The 19,429-nt window shown below is 35.9% G+C and overlaps 1 protein-coding gene across 1 annotated transcript; it reads right to left on the bottom strand.

The window, feature by feature from the left end:
• Nucleotides 1-2,663: 2,663 nt before the first annotated feature.
• LOC127541669 (vomeronasal type-2 receptor 116-like) lies at nt 2,664-18,585 on the bottom strand. Its single transcript, XM_051966887.1, has 4 exons — nt 18,526-18,585; nt 5,712-5,807; nt 4,436-4,559; nt 2,664-3,584 (listed from the first exon to the last, which is right to left on the bottom strand). Exons 1-4 carry the CDS (start codon nt 18,583-18,585, stop codon nt 2,680-2,682), a joined length of 1,185 nt encoding a protein of 394 aa, XP_051822847.1. The 3' UTR covers nt 2,664-2,679.
• Nucleotides 18,586-19,429: the final 844 nt, after the last annotated feature.

Below are 19,429 nucleotides of genomic sequence, written 5' to 3'. Positions count from 1 at the left end.
TGATGGCAGCCAATGGTGCACCCAGAGAGTCCCTAAAAGTCCAATACCCAGACATGACCAATCAGCCAGAAAGCCATATGATGGGAGAAGGGGATTACACAGTCAACCAGCCAGGAAGCAACCTGATAGCAGAAGGGAATTACAATTGGGGAGAATAGAGCTGTATGCAGCTGGGACAACTGAGATACACCCTGGAGAGGTGAAATCTGTTCCTCTCCAGCCTATGGATCCCCTACCTCCAGGCACAGTAGGCTTGACCATTTCACCTCCTTTTTGTACGTACAAAACAGTGTCCATCCACACACTGATGTGGGAAACTGGGGAATGTGTAGATAATATCCCAGTCACTAATACAGGTAGACAATGTGTGACATCACCCAGGAGAAGTAGTAGCATCAGGTTTACTCATACAGAATCCTAATAAGCAACCTGATGATAATCACCCAGATTCTGACTCCAGATCACAAAATCCAGGAATATACTGGACAGCAGCTGTAACAGTTGACCGACCTATACTCACGATCTATATAAATGGCCTACCATTGGAAGGATTGGTAGACACAGGTGACAGTCTCTCCGTATTTGATTTACTGTATTATTTTCTAGGCATTTCATTGTAGGAAATAATGCAAAAGAGTTGTAGAGAAAGTAGAATAAGGCAAGAAATATGCCAAGGATCTGAAGTCCTTCTCATCTGAAAATCAGTTTAAATAAATCAGAGTGGATTTTTTTTTGAAAGATGTATTTTATATATTTATTTTTATTAATTTAATGTTTTACTTTTCCCCAGTTACATGTAAACAAAATTTTAACATTTATTTTTAAAACTTTGAATTCCAAATTCTCTCCCTTCCTCTATTCTCACCCTCATTCCCCTCATTGAGAAGACACACATGATATTATATAAAATATTTCCATAAAAATCATACTGTGAAGGAAAACATAAATTTCTTTTCCAAAAAATCTGGCAAAAAATGGAGTTTAAAAAAACTATGTTCCAATCTGTATTCACTCACAGTCAATTAATAGTAATTTATAGCATTTTTTCAGGTGACTACTGATAACTTTCATTTCTTTTTCTGAAAATGGCCTATTCATAGTTTCTGCCAATTTATCAACTTGGGAAATAGATTATATTTTTCTACATTTTATTCAGTAGCCTAATGATTTTTGAAATGAAATGTTCTTCAGAAACATTTGGTGTAATATATATATATATTTCTTGTTGTTGCTGCCCTTTCAATTTTAGGTGCATTAGTTTTGTTTGTGCAAAACAATGTTTAAATGTTATACAAATTTATTCATTGGACTTCTAGTGAACTTTTCTATGTCTTGTTTGGTCAAAATTCTTATTCATAGATTTCACAAGTCAATTCCTTCATGCTCTTTGAATATAAGTATATTAACATCTTTTATGTCTAAATCAGTTATCCTTTTCAAATGTATATTAGTACTCCCTGTGCTATATTTGTCTACATCTAGTTCTACCAAACTGCCTTACAGTTCTGCACACTATTTTCACAAATAGAGAGTTTTCCCACTAAAAGCAAGGTTCTTTGAGTTTATAAACTCTGTATTACTATGGTCACTTATTATTGTTTATTATATACTTAATCTATTCCACTCAGTAATTACTTTATTTCTTAGCCACTACCAATTTGTTTTATAGTTATAATCTGCATTACAAAATCAACTTTCAAAAGGTTTTTTTTTTATATTGATTCCCTGGACACTCTTGGCTTTTGTTATTTCAGATGGTTTCTATATGATTTTGTTTTAACCTTAAAATTATAGTTTAGAAATTTCATTCATATGACACTGAATAAATTAACTTAGGTATAATTGTCTTTATCAATCTTTGATTTTCAGCTCTATTTTTACTCTCTCTAGTTGAAGAATAAGTATAATATTTGAGTCCAAAAATACATTTTCTATAACTACTTATTAATCCATTTTTTCAAATACTTTATATAGTGTGTTATGGTAAATTGTTCCTGAAAATTTAAATAGAATTCATTTATAGGGGGTCACTAGATGGTGCAGTGGATAGAGCCCTGGAGTCAGGACCAGAGTTCAAATCTTGCCTTAACACTAATTAGTTGTGGGAACTTAAGCAAATCTATTAACCCCAATTGCCTCTCCCAAACAAACAAACAAAAACAATATTCACTTGTAAATGCATCTGTTTGTGGGGATTTTGTTTTAGAAAACTTGTTAAAAGTATGTTTAAGTACTTAATTCATGAAGCTGCTGTTGTAGTTGTCATTTTTATATTATTCATTTAGCCTGACTCTAAGACTAACAAAAGAGTACATCTCCTTCTGTTCTCCATTATCTCTCAGAGTTTGAGAAAAGGTTTTCATTTCTGTGACACCATCTATCCATCTTATCTTCTGCCATACACTTCCTTTTGCCTTCAATATTTCTCTCAGCAATTTGTAGTGAGTCCCATCTTCCCATTGTGCATACAGAGTTTTTAAGAGCCAGCTTTAGTGTTTGAGCTTCTAGTGAATAACCTCAATTAATTTCTTAAACAACTGACATATTTGCCATTTGCTGTCAAACATTCTCAAAAATCTTTTCCTGCACCACAATTCCAAAATGTCAATTCTGGAAGACTCAACATTCTTTACATTCAACCCTCAAAAACTGAGATAGAAATTGAGAAGACTTGACTTCTCAGGAAATAAATTTCTTTTTGAGAATCACCAGGGTATTTCTGTCTGACCTCAGAAGGATCACATAGCACTTGGGAGCAAAGATGCAAGTGAGAATCCCGGCACTGGAGGTCAAGATGGCAAAGACTTCCAAGGCCACGGTGGCCTTGCCCTTGGAGCTCTGGTACGAGGGAAGGAACGCAATCCAGACGCTGCAGAACACAAACATGCTGAAGGTCAGGAACTTGGCTTCATTGAAAGTGTCTGGCAGGTTCCTGGCCAGGAAAGCCATGGTGAAGCTCGCCAAGGCCAGCAAGGCCATGTAGCCCAGGACACAGTAGAAGATGAGGAGAGTGCCTTCATTGCACTGGATGATAATGGAGCCAGGCTCAGAGTGGATGTCCAACTCCAGGAAGAGGGGGGATGTCCCAAGCCAGATGCCACAGAGACACATTTGGATGAGGGTACAGGTGAAAATGAGAGAGTAAGATGCTGTGGATCCCAGGCACCTCCTGAGCCTGCTCCCTGGTTTGGTGGCCCTGAAGGCCAGAACCACAGTGATGGTTTTAGCCAAAATGGAGGAAACGGCCACTGTGAAGACAACTGCAAATGTGATTTGGCGCAGCAGGCAGGTGGCTGTGGTAGGATGGCCGATGAAGAGCAAGGAGCAGAGGAAGCAGAGGCTGAGGGAGACCAGCAGAGTGTAGCTGAGACTGCGGTTATTGGCTTTGACTATGGGGGTGTCCCTGTGCTTCACAAAGACCCCCAGGACCAGCACAGTGAGGAGGGAGAAGCAGATGGCTGCACAGGCCAGAGTCATTCCCAGAGGTTCCTCATAGGCCAGGAACATACTAGTCCTGGGAAGGCAATGATCTCTTTTCCTATTAGGATATTGATCTTCAAGGCATTGCAGACACTGCTCTGCATCTGTGAACAACAATAAAATCATGCTATATCTCAGACTGATCACATTTTTGTCTCCTATTGACAGGCACAGTGTCATTCATTTCACATTGAGCTCCATCTCATTTTTGGACTCCTCCTTCTAAGTAAGAAGGAAAATTGTTCTAAAGGCTGAATAAAATAAAAACACATTGCAGTATGTTCATTTCTCCACATATGGATAAAATAATGTGTTGAACGTATTTATTTCATATCATAAATTTGTTAAAAAAAAATTCAAACTCCCTGCAATCTATTTTAATTGGAAACATATTCAAATTTTTGTGAGCCAAGGAAATTTTGCAGTTTCTTGAGTTGGGGCTCCATCCTCCAGAAAACAAATCTTTCAAATAATCTCCCTTGAGAACTCTGATCTATCTTCTCCAAGGGATATTTTCATGAAGATTAAATCCAGAGTCCAAACTTCTGCTCTTCAACCAAATGCATCTGTGCTTAGAAAGTTTTTGGAATTAAGTTTTTTCCTATTAATTTTTCCCTTAAGAGGGAGGAAGTTTAGAAATGTTTTACATTAAGCTTTCCTGCAGGAATGGGGAAGATTCCAGTTAGGCTACAAGGTCAGGGAAGTATTAAAGATTCCAATGGTAGTAAAATCCTGATGGGTTCTGCTTAGAAAGATTTTTGGTATCTTGAATCAGGGGATGCTTCTAATTATAAGAATGATCACAAAGCACATTGAATGAAAAAAATGAATAAAGGCAATGTTATTTCAACTCAGAAATTATTATTTTGCCAAATACAAAGCACGCCAGTTTAAGATGACCAAATTAGAATGTCTATTACTTTGGAAGAAGGGCAGTCTATCTTTAGGAACCCACCTGTCTGGTTGGAAATTGTCCCTTCAGGACATGGGGTGCAAGCATAGCAACACCTGGGCTGGCTTTCAAGAGCTGTCTTTTGGAATCCAGGGCCACACTTCAGATTGCACCTAGAAGTTGGAGTCTATATTTCCAGCAGAGAAAGGGAGAAAATGTTGCTGAAAAAATAACTGGTGAAAGATGGATGAATTAAGGAAATTGTGATTTCAAAGTTCTCCTATAGAAGACAGGTAGAAAAAAGTATCTGCAATTCTGCAGGACAAGAATGCTCTAATTCTCAATGGAAAACTTGTATCTAAATCTTCCCCTTCAGATCATCTTATCAACAATGAATCTACACAAATTAACCAGTAGGTGCAATCAAGCTCCTTGATATTTTTTAATTATAACATCTTGTTGGCTTAGTTTTTCCCAAGTACTATTTTAACTCTAAACTTCATTCCATTTTAGAATTGGTAACGCTGAAAATCGTTGACCACACAAGAGGAAATATATTGCATTAATTTCCAACCCACAAAAGTTTTAATTTTTGGTGTTTTCATAAACTCGTAAATTCAAACATTCTACCCAGAATGTTTCTGAGAATCCTAATTTTAGAGAATATGTACTAAAATAAACTAATTGCCCTGTTCAGATTGATTGAATCTAAGAATCAAGTGATTTTACAAGCTAATCTTATTCTCAGGGTGACATATGAAATCTCTTCTTGGGACTATTGTTAAAGGTAGTATGGAATTTCTCAAATTATACAAAGATGAAATTGTAAAGAAATGCATGTTTGATATCAGCATAGACTATAGCTGCAACATTTACATTAAAAATCCCTAAAGCCATTATGTCTTTAAAATAAAACACAGTTTTGTACAATTACACCCAACTCAAACACAAACTCAGATTAATTTATTTTTCTATACAAATCCAGATATTGAGTAATCTGTAAATAAATCGCTTTGTGGGATGAGTTTTCTCTATGCTGTGCCCTATTATGATTTTTCTAACTTAATCACTTAATCTCGGATATATCAAGATTCTCTTAGTATGAACAATTCAGATCATTATTTAACTTAGCTGCAAAGAATGTCCAAGTGGGACTGAAAAAAGAAAATCATAGAGCTCTTTTGATCAGAGCAAAAAAAGAAGAGTAAGTGGATATAAGTAGCCTATCACAGACATTTCCAGTATCTGTAAGAAACATCCTGGTACCAATGAAGAAACAACCAGGGTCCAGGAAGCTAAAGAGACAAAGTGAAAAAGTTCATATTCATTGGCCCCTTACCTGATGGAAATCTTCTGGCCAATCTATGTCTTCTTCCATAATGGTGAACCTCTGAGCAAGAGGATACACTTCACCCACTTTGACCAGAGCCTGTATCTGGTCAGGAAAGGATTTATAATTCAGTATATCATATGTCTCAGCAGCTGGCTGGGCTCCTTCCTCATGTGACTCATCAATAGCCTTATTGACAGAATTGATGGATTTCAGAATATGATGGAGCTGAAAGCAAAGACAGGTAGTAGTTAGTCTTTCAGGAAAGAAGGATTCATGCCCATGTCCCAGGATTGACTATTAATGAAAAACAGGCTCGTAATCTGGAGCTTCCAAAAGTTGTCATTCTCCTTCTTGAGCTTATCTTAGAGTTCTGAATTCTTTTTCTCCTTTCTCCTTGAAAACTAAGGACAAATGGAAAATAATAAAGCCGGTAACCAATTATTTTCTACAGATATTAAACTTACTTCAAAAGCATATCATCTTACTTCAAAAGATGTATAATCATCAGGCCACTTCCAATGGTCTTGTGATGGAGAAAATCATCTGTACCTAGAGAGAGGACTGTGGGGACTGAGTGTACATCACAACATATTTTGTATTTTCAATTTATTTGTTTTTTGTTTACATTTTTTTTCACTTTTTGATCTGATTTTTTTTGTGCAGCATGATAATTGTGAAAATATGCACAGAAGAATTACAGATGTTTAACATATATTGGATTACTTGCTGTCTAAGGGAGGGAGTCAGGAGAAAAAATATTTGGAATACAAGGATTTGGAAGGGTGAATCTTTAATACTATCTATGCATATGTTTTGAAACCAAAAAGCTTTAAAAAATTTAAAAATGTAAAAAATAAAATTAATGCAAAAATATCATCTTCCATTCAGCAAATCAATAATTCCCATTTTCATGGTGATTACTCATTAAAATGAAGGCTGGTCTCAAGACCTCCATAAAGATAACGAGAACATTACAAGTTTCAATTGTTTAATGATGAAGAAAGCCATCTACACCCAGAGAGAGGACTGTGGGAAATGAGTGTAGATCACAATATTGCATTCTCACCCTTTCCGTTGTTTGCTTGGATTTCATTTTCTTTCTCAGATTTTTTTTTTGCTTCTTGATCTGATTTTTCTTGTGCAGCAAGATAACTGATAAATATGTATACATAAATTGGATTTAACATATATTTTAACATACTGAATATGTATTGGAATACCTGTCATCTAAGAGATGGGATGGGTGGAAGGAAGAGAAAATCTGGAACAGAAGGCTTTGCAAGGGTAAATATAAAAAAATTACTCATGTATATGTATTGTAAATAAAAAAAAACTTTAATAAAAAAGGGGAAAAGGGAAAAATAAAATTATCTAATATAAAAGTCAGAAGTAGATAATAAGGTCAATTTAGGAATAAAGGCGAATTTGCTATTCATAGTAATGCAATTCAAGGTTAAAATAAAAGCAAATACAAATGATAATGAAATTAAATCTTTGGCAAAATCATTCCTGAAAAATAGGAAAGAGAATAACTACAATGGAAGAAATTATAAATGATTTTTTTTATTATACAAGTTATATGCATAGGTAATTTTACAGCACTGACAATTGCCAAACCTTTTGTTCCAATTTCTCCCTTTCTTCCCCCCATCCCCTCCCCAAGATGGCAGGTTGACCAATACATGTTAAGTATAAGTTAAATAAAATATATGTAAACATGTCCAAACAGTTATTTTGTTGTACAAAAAGAATCGGACTTTGAAATAGCCTACAATTAGCCTGTGAAGGAAATCAAAAATTCAGGTGGACAAAGATAGAAGGAATTCTATGTACTGGTTCCTAGTCATCTCCCAGAGTTCTTTCGCTGGGTATAGCTGATTCAGTTCATTACTGCTCTATTGGGACTGATTTGGTTCATCTCATTGCTGGAGATGACCATGTCCATCAGAATTGATCATCATATAGTATTGTGGTTGAAGTATATAATGATCTCCTGGTACTGCTCATTTCACTCAGCATCAGTTCATGTAAGTCTCTCCAGGCCTTTCCGAAATCATCCTGCTGGTCATATAAATGAAATTTTAAAATGACAAAGTGTAAGAAAATGATAATTCAATCTGAGAAAGATTTCAAACAGAGTTTTCATTAAAAGCTGGAAATTCATTTGGGACACTCTGGTTGTGTTTTTCATTGGTCAATGGAAAACATTCAAGAAAATTTCCCAGAGAATTACAAAATATAGAAGGAGAACACTGAAAAACAGAAATTTAACCTACACTGTTGTCACTGAAAAATTTAATGGTAAGACCTGATTATTTTAGGGAAAAGAAAAAAAAATCTAATTGGACAATTAAATAGAACACATTTGTTGTTCAATCATTGAGTCCTCTGCTATTCTTCATGACCCCATGGACCATAGCCTACATTGCCCTGCTGTGCTCTACTTTATCTCAAAGTCTGTTCAAGTTAATATTAATCGTTTCCATGACACTATCTATATTAAACTGTACCATTCTTTGTTCCTTTTATTTTCATTCGTTTCCAACAACAGGGTCTTTGCCAGTGGGATCCATCTTCATATTATGTGGCCAAAGGTTTGAACTTCTGCTTCAGGATTTGAACTTCCAGTGAAAAGTGGGGATTAATTTAAGTATTGATTAATTTTATCCCCTGGTTGACCAAGAGTCTTTCTACAAACTTGTCCAGCACCACTATGATTCAACATAATCAGTTTTGCAGCATTCATTTTTCCTTTTAGTCCAAATCTCTCAGGCAAAATTTTTTCTTGAAAACACAGATACGAGTGAGAGAGCAAGAGTGAGAGCAAGAGAGGAGAGTTTTAACTACAGAAACCTTTGTTAGTAAAGTTTAATTCTAGTAATCATCACATATGTAAGTGTGGAAAAGAATCACTTAGAAGAAATGGAGTAATCACTATAATCTATATAAAAAGGTGCAAAAAAGCAGTACTCGGCTATGGAATCAAAAATAACAGGATGATATCTGCTGGAATCCAAGGAAAACTGTTGAGCATTATAATACAAACATATGCTTTTCCCACTGGTGGGAAAAAGGCCAGTTTGTCACTTTTTTGAAGATCTGAAATGTATTCTACAAATAACTCCTATACATACAAAACACATCAAATTTGTCAAAGGAAATGAAAAGACTAATATAATTAAGCAAAATAGAATAGCAGGAAAATTTGGGTTTTTACTACAAAATGAAAAAGAGCTTCATAGAAGAAAGCCACCTTCTACAAATTTCCAAGTTGAGTACATTAATTAAGAAAAGCACATAAAATATGAAAAAGAAAATTGAGGGAATGTCCATCAATTGGGAAATGGATGAATAAATTTTGGTATATGTTTTTTGTGGAATATTATTGTTCTATAGAAAATCATAAGCAGGATGCTCTCAGAAAAAAAAATTTTGGAAAATCCTCCATGGATTCAAGCAAAGTGAAATGTACTATATACAAAGTTATACTGTGATGTTCTTTTTCTTCTTTAAAATAAATATAATAGTTCTCTCTGGGAGAAGGTTGGTTTCTCGAGGAGGTTTTCTGGAGGCAGCCTTAGCATCACTTGAAAGTAATAATCACCCAAAACGCAGCCAGGTGATAAAAGTTCAGATCTTTTATTGTCTCCAATATAGCCTGGTTAGCTTAGAGGCCTATCTTTCTGCTTGGTTCCAAGAGCTCCCTCCCAATGTCTCCAAATCCAAAGGTTTGTCCTTCAGCCCAGCCAGCCAAGTGGAAAATGGAATGGATCTCTCTTGTCTCGGAGAGAGGGCTTCTGGCTCTCAATCTCCCAGAGTGCTACTCTCTGACCCCAATCAATGTTCTGAAGTAAAACTCCTCACTCAGAGAGGGCTTCTGGCTGAACTCATTTGACGCTCCCCTCTCAATCTAAATTCAGCTCCACTCTGCTGACTGGGCTCACTGAAGCTCTATGCTCCTTCAAGAGAGAGGGATTGAGGGATGCGAGAGAGAAGGATTGTGGGTTTCTCCCATAGTGCTTTCTGGCCCTAAGAGCTTCAAGGGAGGTGTGAATTCAGATATCTCATGCTAAACCCTGAAATATCCCAAACGTATGAACTTCAATGAATAAAGGTGTGAACACAAGCATTGTTATCAATTAGTTCTACTTAATACCTTGTTTCAGGTTCTGGCCCAAAACAACTTTAATAACTTAAGTTTGTAAAGATTCCAACATAATACCAATGTTCTGTGATGACCAGCTAGCTGTTCTCAGTAGTACAAATGATCCATGACTACTCTGAAGAATTGTATGATTTAAAAAAATCTTTCCATACCCAGGGAAGAAAATGAGTGTGTCACATGTCTGAATACACATTTATGTATTCTCTCTCTCTCTCTCTCTCTCTCTCTCTCTCTCTCTTTCTCTCTCTCTCTCTCTCCCTTTCTCCCTCTATGTGTGTGGGTGTTTCTGTCTATCTCTCTCTCTCTTTTTCTCTCTTTCTCTGTCTCTGTGTCTGTCTGTCTGTCTGTCTCTCTCTCACTCCTACTCTGTTTCTTGTTCTCTTTATCTCTCTCTCTTTATGTGTGTCTCTCTCTCTCTTACTCTCTCTCAATTTATTTTTGTATGTTTTTAAAATTGGGTTGAGAGGTCTCTTTCCTTTCACAATATGATTTTTATGGAAATGATTTACATAATTTAACGTATGTTTCCTTAAAAAGAACTGGAGTGGGAATAATGGAGAGAATTTGGAATTCAAAAGTTTTAAAAACAAACACAAAAATAGGAAAATATTAAATAAATTATTATGAAAAAGATTGCTATATAAGACTTAAAATAAATAAATCTGACTTAATTCTATTGTTTCCACCCAGAATTACATGTAATCACAAACGGGAAAAACTGAAAAAAATATGTAAAGGAATAACTCAAGTCATCACTGCATCCTCTCTAAAACAAATCACTAACAACAGAATGTTGTGAGTAGCCTGTGCTAAGGCCAGTTTTTGAAGCGATATACTACCTTCCAAGGAAGATATAGGTTTCTTGCAAGGTCTGATGCCTCTTTTACCTCAGAATGGAGCATTTGATGGAGAGCATGGGCCACTAAATACACTGCATTGTAAACATTTGGAATCAGTTCCATAAGGGCCATGTCATTATCCATAGAAGGCAAATCACTGATAGAAAGACCTTTTGAGCACAAAGGATAAAACATTTCTACATCACTTTTTTGGGAAAATCTACAATTAAAGGCACTCTCCCAGAAAGATTTTAGGAAAAAGTTTTCAGGGTTCACACTTGTATTTAGGCTTCTTACAAAATCTGTAAAACCAGGAATCTCCATCTGGGTATGAGAAAATAGTATTGTACCATGAAAAGTGGGGAACAGTTCAGAATTAGAATCAATAGAAAAATCCCAGAAAGATGTGGTAATCAACAACTTCCCATAAGGTTTAAAAGTTATCAAGGCACGGGAAAATTCATGAAGGGAATCAGTATCTCCATAGATGAAAATCACATTTGATGATGATGAAATAATCTTAGAATATAGGTCAAAAGCTTCTCTATCTCTAAAATTTTTAGGCACTGTTTCTTGAAAAGTCACACACAAATTATTCCTGTCCATTTCTTCTTTCAGATCCTTGAAGAACATTTCCCCTTTTGGGTTGTCAGAAACAAGCAGTCCTATCCATGTCCAGTCAAAATGCAGCATCAATTGGATGAATGCCAGATGAAGAGCAGATTGCTCTTTCCCCATCTGATAAACAGAAGGATACTGGACTTTATCATTCAATAGAAGATCAAATGAACCACAGCTAATCTAAATGAAACAGAAAGAAGACAATGAGTTGCTTCAGTGTAGGAATTTGGCCTTCATATTTGTATAACAAACAACTATTAATGAGTTTCACAGAGCAGATGATTTGCTTGTAAATTTGAATTTATAGTATTAGATCACAAAATTATGGTGTTTTGGAATGGAAGAGTTGAAAGGAAAATCTGAAACTGCACCCAAGCAAGAATCCTCTTTCCAATGTCTCTATCAAGTAATTTCTAAGTTTCTGCTTGTAGCATTTTAAGGAGGAAAAAATTCCCCCCAAAAAAGTCTTTCCCCTTTTTAGATAACTTGATTAAAAGATAGAATATTTTTAGGTTAACTTTGTAGCTAAATCAGTCTCTTTGGAACATTGACTTTTTGTTCCTATTTCTTTTCTGTAAATTCAAGTGGAACATTTTTGTGTCCCCTGAATGAAGCTGTTAATTAAATAGTTAAGCATAGTTACATGTCTTTTCTAAGTCATCTTACTTCTCTTCCAGTTCAAATATCAACAATTATATTACTGAGATTTTCTACAGCATACATTTGCTTCCTCTTATAATTATAGGGAGAATTTTATTTCTCTGAAAACAAAAAATGTGCCTGAGAACTTGTTCTAGGAGCAAAAGTTCTCTATATCAAAATCAATAAGGAATAGGAAATGGAGAACTCCTCATAGGGAAATCTACTGCCAAGATTGGAATTCCACATTACTGATACACTATGAATAAGAATTCTGTAAGCATTCTCAGTAATTCTTAGTAAAAATTGTGATAAGCAATGGTTCACTCCATATGCAATGAGAACCCTAATCTCTGATCTCTAAACACAATTAACAACAAAAATGCACTTTTATGAGACATTCAATCATGAGATTTGTCCAGGAGGCAAGAGATAGTTTCATATGCACCATGTCTTTCAGCCCCAGTTTTCTAAGAAGGTCATAAAGTAACTAGCACTGAACTCTGACTTTAATCAGCTCTCTAGTGATCCTATCAGCAAAGATATCCTCATCCAGATTCCCAAACTCTTGGCTGTGTGAGATGAAATCCCTAAGGCCAAGTGTTTCAGAAAATATTATCTTCATTTTTGTACTCAGAGGGGGAGCCAACATCAAGGGGTAAACTAACGAAGCTGCTCAAGCTTCCTCAGAAATAAAAATAAAATGTCTGAACAGAATCTGATGGAATGAAACCACTCTCCTGTTCAAGATAGACTAAAAACATCTTCAAGAAAGGTCATTCTCACTAGGGCGAAAGGGGCATTCAGTCCAGGTTAGATAGACGTGGGAAAGCCAGTGAGAGGAGCTTAAACACAGCAAACCAGCAATTAATACCCTCAGTCATGACACAGTAGAGTAGCAAATCAGTAGAGCAATTTTGAGTCTCAGCTCAAAAGACAAACTCTGGGAAATCAGACTCTCCTAAATAAAGCAGGCAATGCTAACCTTGCAAACTATTTTCAGATGACAAAATTAAAGCCATTTATAATTATATGAAAAAATGCTCTAAATCACTATTGATTAGAGAATTGAAAAGTAAAACAGTTCTACAGTACCATTTCACACCTCTCAGATTCGCTAAAATGACAGGAAAAGGTAATGATAAATGTTGGAGGGAGGTGGGAAAAGTGGGTTATTAATGCTTTATTTGTGGAGTTGTGAACTTATCCAACCATTCTGAAGAGTAATCTGTACTATGCCCAATGGGCAATAAAACTGTGTATGTTCTTTGCCCCAGCAGTACCATTACTGGGTCTGTAGAAAAGAAATCATAAAGGAGGGGAAAGGACCTACATCTGCAAAAAATGTTTGTAGCAGGTCTTTTTTGTGGTAACAAAGAATTGGAAAAAGAGTGGATTCCCATCAACTGGGGAGTGGTTGAATATATTTTGGGACAGTAAGATAATAGAATATATTCTTGTATAAAAAATGATGAATAAGCTGATTATAGAAAGGCTTGGAAAGATTTACATGAACTGATTTTGAGCAAAAAAAGCAGAACAAGGAATACATTGTTCACAATAACAGCAAGAATGTGAGAAAATCATCTATGTAAGGCGTGGTTCAGAGCAGTTCAGAGATCCAAAGTAATCCCAATATGTTATGGGCCTGAACTCTGAACTTGAAACAAGGATTCTTACAAGGTGCTAAGTCAGTAGAATTGATAAAGACAATGGTTATCTAGGTTAGCATGGTGCTTAATTGTTCTCTAGTTTAGTACATGTACTTAGTACTTAATACAGTTCCACACCTATGATAATGGAGCATATAACAGCCAGGAAGGACTGGACTAAATTCAATTCCATCTTCATCAGGCTCATGGTGGCTGGCCTGACTTCCTTCATCTCTTCCACTGAGACCAAGTCTCCTCTGAAGGCCTTCCAGAAAACTAGCTGAGACCCAAGTGAAGGAGATAGGACTTCAAAGGAGACAGTACACACTTTTGGACTTTAACACCTGGCTGTTCTTATGGTGATTACTCTGTTGAAAGGAAGGCTGCCCAAAGACCTCCAGAAAACCAGAACAACATTACACCAATAGACTGTGGACATAAAATGCCATCTGCATTCAGATAAAATATCTAAGGAGATCAAATGTAAATCAACACATGCTATGTTCACTTCTTTTTTCTAGTTTTAAATCTCTCCCATTGTTTTTCCCTTTTGCTCTGATTTTTCTCTCCCAACATAATTCAAAAATAATGTGTATTAAAAACAAATAAACTAACAAAAAAGAGAGACAAAGTATTGCCTAATGCCAACATGCCTCATACCATAAAGTGAAAAGGTAGGACAATAGTAGTTTCTCATCCTTTAACATATAATATAACAAGCTTAGATGTGCACTAAAATGTAAAAAATATGACCCATAGTCATGTCAGTTTTTTTTTCCTTCAGTAGAGAAATTATGAAAAGACTTTCTCATATCCTGTTGGAATCCTTACTAACTGCTAACTAATTAGAGTTGATCTAATCTTACAAGAAGATGTTTTGGCCAGAACCTGAAACAAGGTACTAAGTAGAACTACCCATAATCCCTCTCTCTGGAAGGAACATAAATAGGCCAATGGGCCAGTCGAAGAAGTTCTTCAGAGTGAAGACGCTACAAGTCGAGATTTCAGCGGAATGACATGAAGAGTTGGAGCTGGCTGGAGGCTGAAGAAAAGCAGAGGCAGAGGCTGAAGGACCAGACCTTTGGATTTAAAGACATTCGGAGAGAGCTCTTGGAACCAAGCAGAGAGATAGGCCTCTAAGCTAACCGGACTATATTGGAGATAATAAAAGATCTGAACTTTTATCACCTGGCTGTGTTTTGAGAAGAAAAAGCTCACTACATTTTGGCGCCCGAACAGGGACAAACAGACCCCTCAGTGGATTTCAGTGGAAAAGCTACGATCCTGATTCAACCCAGAAATTAGAGTGAGTACAACAAAGAAATTTTGTTAAAAGAGTTAAAGTAGAATTTCATCTAAGATGGGACAGATATTTAGAAAACAGCCTGTTTCTGTTCAAGGAAAATGTTTAGAGAGCATTGTCAAAATTATGAAAAACCAAGGTTTAATTATAAGTTTACAGCAAATCACTGAATTTTTACAAACTGTAAAGGACATATGTCCTTGTTTCTCTCTTGATAAGGAATTAGATCTAAATGAATGGAAATTGGTTGGAGAGGATCTTTGTCAATTCTATGATAAAAATGGGCCTAACTCAATAATTAATACATATAATGTAATACAATTGGCTATAAGAAGTTATTTAAGTGATAGAATGATGAAAAGGAAAGTACAGGAGGAAGAATTGCCAACTTTACTAGGTGAAAAGGAGGACGAATCAGATGAGAATGGAGTTAATTACAATTCTGAGTATGATACTTCACAGCAGGAGGAATTAAGTGATTCCATATCTCATGACCCTCTCCCCGCAATTAACCGTTCATGGGTGGAACAAGGGGGAGGGAGGGAGACAGAAACACAGTCAACTTCTCCTGTAAAGCAGAATTTGACAAGATTAGAAAAGGCATTAATTAAAGCAAAAAATGAAGGAGAAGATATATTTGATTTTATAAATGCATATCCTGTGATTGAAGAGCTCAACTCCTCAGGTCAAAAAGAGAGAAGATACACTCCTTTTAATTTGGAAAAAATTAAAGATTTGAAAAAGGGTTGCACTCTTTATGGGGCTACATCATCTTATGTGAAGCTGTTACTAGATAATTTGTCTTATGAAATCCTAACCCCGAATGACTGGAAATCCATAGCGAAAACTTGTCTAGAACCGGGACAAAATTTATTGTGGCTTTCAGAGTTTCATGAATTATGTAGGATTCAAGCCCAACGCAATAGGCAAACAGGAGCTGGAGAAGGTCAGTATGCAGAAAGTTCAGAACAGATTTATTATCCCATAATAGTGTATGAGCAAATTTCTAAGGCTGCAATAAAAGCTTGGAATTCTCTCCCTGGACAGAAAGATGGAAATAATGTTTTCACAAAAATAGAGCAAGGTCCCAATGAACCTTTTGCAGATTTTGTGGGACGTTTACAAACAGCTGTAATAAGAACCATTGGAGACAATGCAGCAATAGAAATAATGACTAGACATTTGGCTAAGGAAAATGCCAATGAGATTTGCAAGAGAATTATATGGGGGCTAGACAAAAATGCTCCTTTAGAAGAAATCATTAGACGCTGTGCCACATTGGGCACAAATGCTTATTATGCCCAGACTATGATGAACATGGAAAGACAAGGTCCTTCTTGGCAGAGGAATTCTAGAGAAACTCGTCGATGTTTTCAGTGCGGAAAAATTGGACATTTGAGAGCTCAATGTTGGTATAGAGATAGAATGGGAAGACAAGGTGGGAGAACAAGACCCCAAACCCCATGTCCAAAATGCAACAGAGGCTTTCATTGGGCCTCTAAATGTATATTGACCCAGAGGAATGAGAGGCAGGGCCCAGCTCTAAAGTATCAATCAAACAACAGGTGGGGCATGATAGCAGCTGAGGTTACACCCAGAGAGACTTTAGAAATTCAGAACTCTGATGTCATCAACCAACAGAAAAGCAATCAGGATTACAGTTGGGAAGAATACAGGCCTTTTAAGACAACAAGACAATATCCAATGCAAACAGCTCCAATGTAATTACCAGATGATGAGGAGAAATCCCAAAAGTGGTAAATAGAAGAGAATTAGATAGGTTAACTGCTTGGGGAAGAGGATCTGCTTATATTTCCACAGTTGGAAAAGGAATCAGATGGCTAACAATGAGACTGTCAAAAGAACTTTAAAATCTTCAGCTTTCAGTTCCTGAAAAACCAGCAAGAATCACTGGATTCCCTGAGATGAAAAATTGTTGATGAGACTTTTTGCAGTACTTCAGAGCTTACAGGAATTATTAGATTCCTGGCGCATGAACTAATGGACAATGGATTCCTTATGGACTATTTCTAGGACTTATGGACATTTGTAAATTTTAAGTCGATTTATGTTGTTACATTACTATTAGCCTGTGTTATATTACTATGTGCTTATGTATTTTAAGCAATTGCAAGAATCATTTGATTTCTTGAGATGAAAGATTGTTGATGAGACTTTTGCAGTAGTTAAATTTTCATGTTGATTCATGTTATTTGTTACATTACCACTAGCCTGTGTTATATTGCTGTGTGCTTTTGTAAATTATGTATAATGCCTCCCATATTGATGGATTTATGTATACCATGTATATCTGTTACAAAGTTCTGGCCCATATTGATGGATTTATGTGTACCCCCTCAGAAACCCCCTATGTTTTAAAACAAAAGAAAGGGGGAGATGTTGGAATCCTTACTAACTGCTAACTAATTAGAGTTGATCTAATCTTACAAGAAGATGTTTTGGCCAGAACCTGAAACAAGGTACTAAGTAGAACTACCCATAATCCCTCTCTCTGGAAGGAGCATAAATAGGCCAATGGGCCAGTCGGAGAGTTCTTCAGAGTGAAGACGCTACAAGTCGAGATTTCAGCGGAATGACATGAAGAGTTGGAGCTGGCTGGAGGCTGAAGAAAAGCAGAGGCAGAGGCTGAAGGACCAGACCTTTGGATTTAAAGACATTTGGAGAGAGCTCTTGGAACCAAGCAGAGAGCTAGGCCTCTAAGCTAACCGGACTATATTGGAGATAATAAAAGATCTGAACTTTTATCACCTGGCTGTGTTTTGAGAAGAAAAAGCTCACTACAATATCCCCAGTGAGAAATCAAATATATTTTGAAATAAATTAACTATGATTCTAACTACAATATGCTAGGTAAGTATCCTCTCATTGATTAAAGAAATGTAAACTAAAATAACTATGAAATACTATCATAAAGGTTTTAATTATCTGAAAGGAGAGAAGGAACAAAGGACAAACAAAAAAGAGGGAATTTAGAAAAATTGGGATACTAAGACTTTTGGTGGAATTGTGAACTGATTCAACCAGTTGAAAGAGCCATTTAAATTACATCAAAAATAGTACAAAACCATCTTTACCATTTGGTATATTAACATCATTATTAGTGGTATTTCCCAAGGAATTGCCTGACTGAAAGATCTCAGTAAACACAGAATTCTATGTTTGATGAAGACAAGTAGTAGTGCTTCATGCTTTTAAGGAAAATACTGAAAACAATTTCAAAATGAAAAGGAAGAGAGACCTCTCCATGGGAATTTTTGGAAGTGAGGAAAAAGAAATCTTTCTTCTAGCTAAAGTCTTCAGAATTCTATACAAGTATAAAAAGCTGAATTAGAAGTATAGTCATCTTTAGATTTTTCCCTGGTTCAAAATCATCAGAGCATTACCTCATCTAGCATACAGAATGATTTCCCAGATGGAAAGGACCATCTCCTCCTTTTTTGTATCACCTTTTGTCAGAACATGTTGGAGGATTTTTTAATATTTGGTTATTGACTTATTGACTCTACATAACAACAGATTATAAAGAATTTGTTGCTTTAAATATTGGATGAAAATGAGTGACTGTATTGGTCTCTCTTACCTGAGGAACTTTATACAGTTCGAGAATGGTGGCCATGGCCATGGAAAGTGTAGCGGACATCCCTCCAATGACAGCCACAGAATTGGACTGCTTATCACAAGTATAATTGGGAATAATGGGACCTCTCCCTGATAGCCATATTAAGGAGCTCTCCACAGCTAGTTTTTCCAGATGGAAGTTATTGAGTAACTGATATCCCAAGGTTGTGTTCGGCAGCAAATAGGGATTCTTGTTGATCTCATCAACAGCATACTGAAGAGCAAGGAAATGGTGATATTGTTTGAACATTGACCTAAAGTGAGAGGAGAAATTAAAGAAAAAACAGGCAAAACTCTATATGCAAAGAAACAGCAAATTTTCATAGTGGGAAGGGTGTCAGATATGGAGTCAGAAATATCTATTCTAAATTCTGCTCCTAAAATTGACTAAAATTGTGGTCCTGAGCACATCATTTCACCACGATGAGTGTCAATGTCCACAATTCTAATATGACAGAATTGAACTATATCCTGAAATATTCAAAACCACACACAGTAAGATGCAAACTCATTCACAAACACAAAAAACACACAGATGACAATATACTTTAGACATTAGAATGTGTCTCACTTTGAAAAAGAATTAAATAATTCATGTGGACTGATTATCCTCAACAAAAATAAAAAGATGGATTTCTAATTCTCAAATTGCAATGAGGAGATTATCGTGCAAAGCATATTAGCTAGCAATAGATGATTATATTGGTAAAATAGCTTCTAAATGCCTGATAATGATTTTTAACATTATACACTGGAAAGTAAATGGAACACATATTTCAAAAGATTGTCATGACCATTTAATTGGTAATACTGAAAGATTCAAGGTTCAGTACTAATTTTACTCTACCTGAAATAGCTACTTTAGT

The sequence above is a fragment of the Antechinus flavipes genome, chromosome 6, assembly GCF_016432865.1.
Source record: "Antechinus flavipes isolate AdamAnt ecotype Samford, QLD, Australia chromosome 6, AdamAnt_v2, whole genome shotgun sequence".
Lineage (NCBI taxonomy): Eukaryota > Metazoa > Chordata > Mammalia > Dasyuromorphia > Dasyuridae > Antechinus > Antechinus flavipes.
This window is presented reverse-complemented; position numbering and strand designations above follow the sequence as displayed.

Bases quoted from the DNA above. Each gene is read 5' to 3' on its own strand.
- LOC127541669 (XM_051966887.1), bottom strand. From the start codon at position 18,585: ATGTCCGCTACACTTTCCATGGCCATGGCCACCATTCTCGAACTGTAT. The intron at 5,808-18,525 runs GTAAGAGAGACC...TTTCCTGACCAG, and splicing joins AACTGTATAAAGTTCCTCAG to ATACAGGCTCTGGTCAAAGT. The intron at 3,585-4,435 runs GTGGGTTCCTAA...TGTTGTTCACAG, and splicing joins GACAATTTCCAACCAGACAG to ATGCAGAGCAGTGTCTGCAA.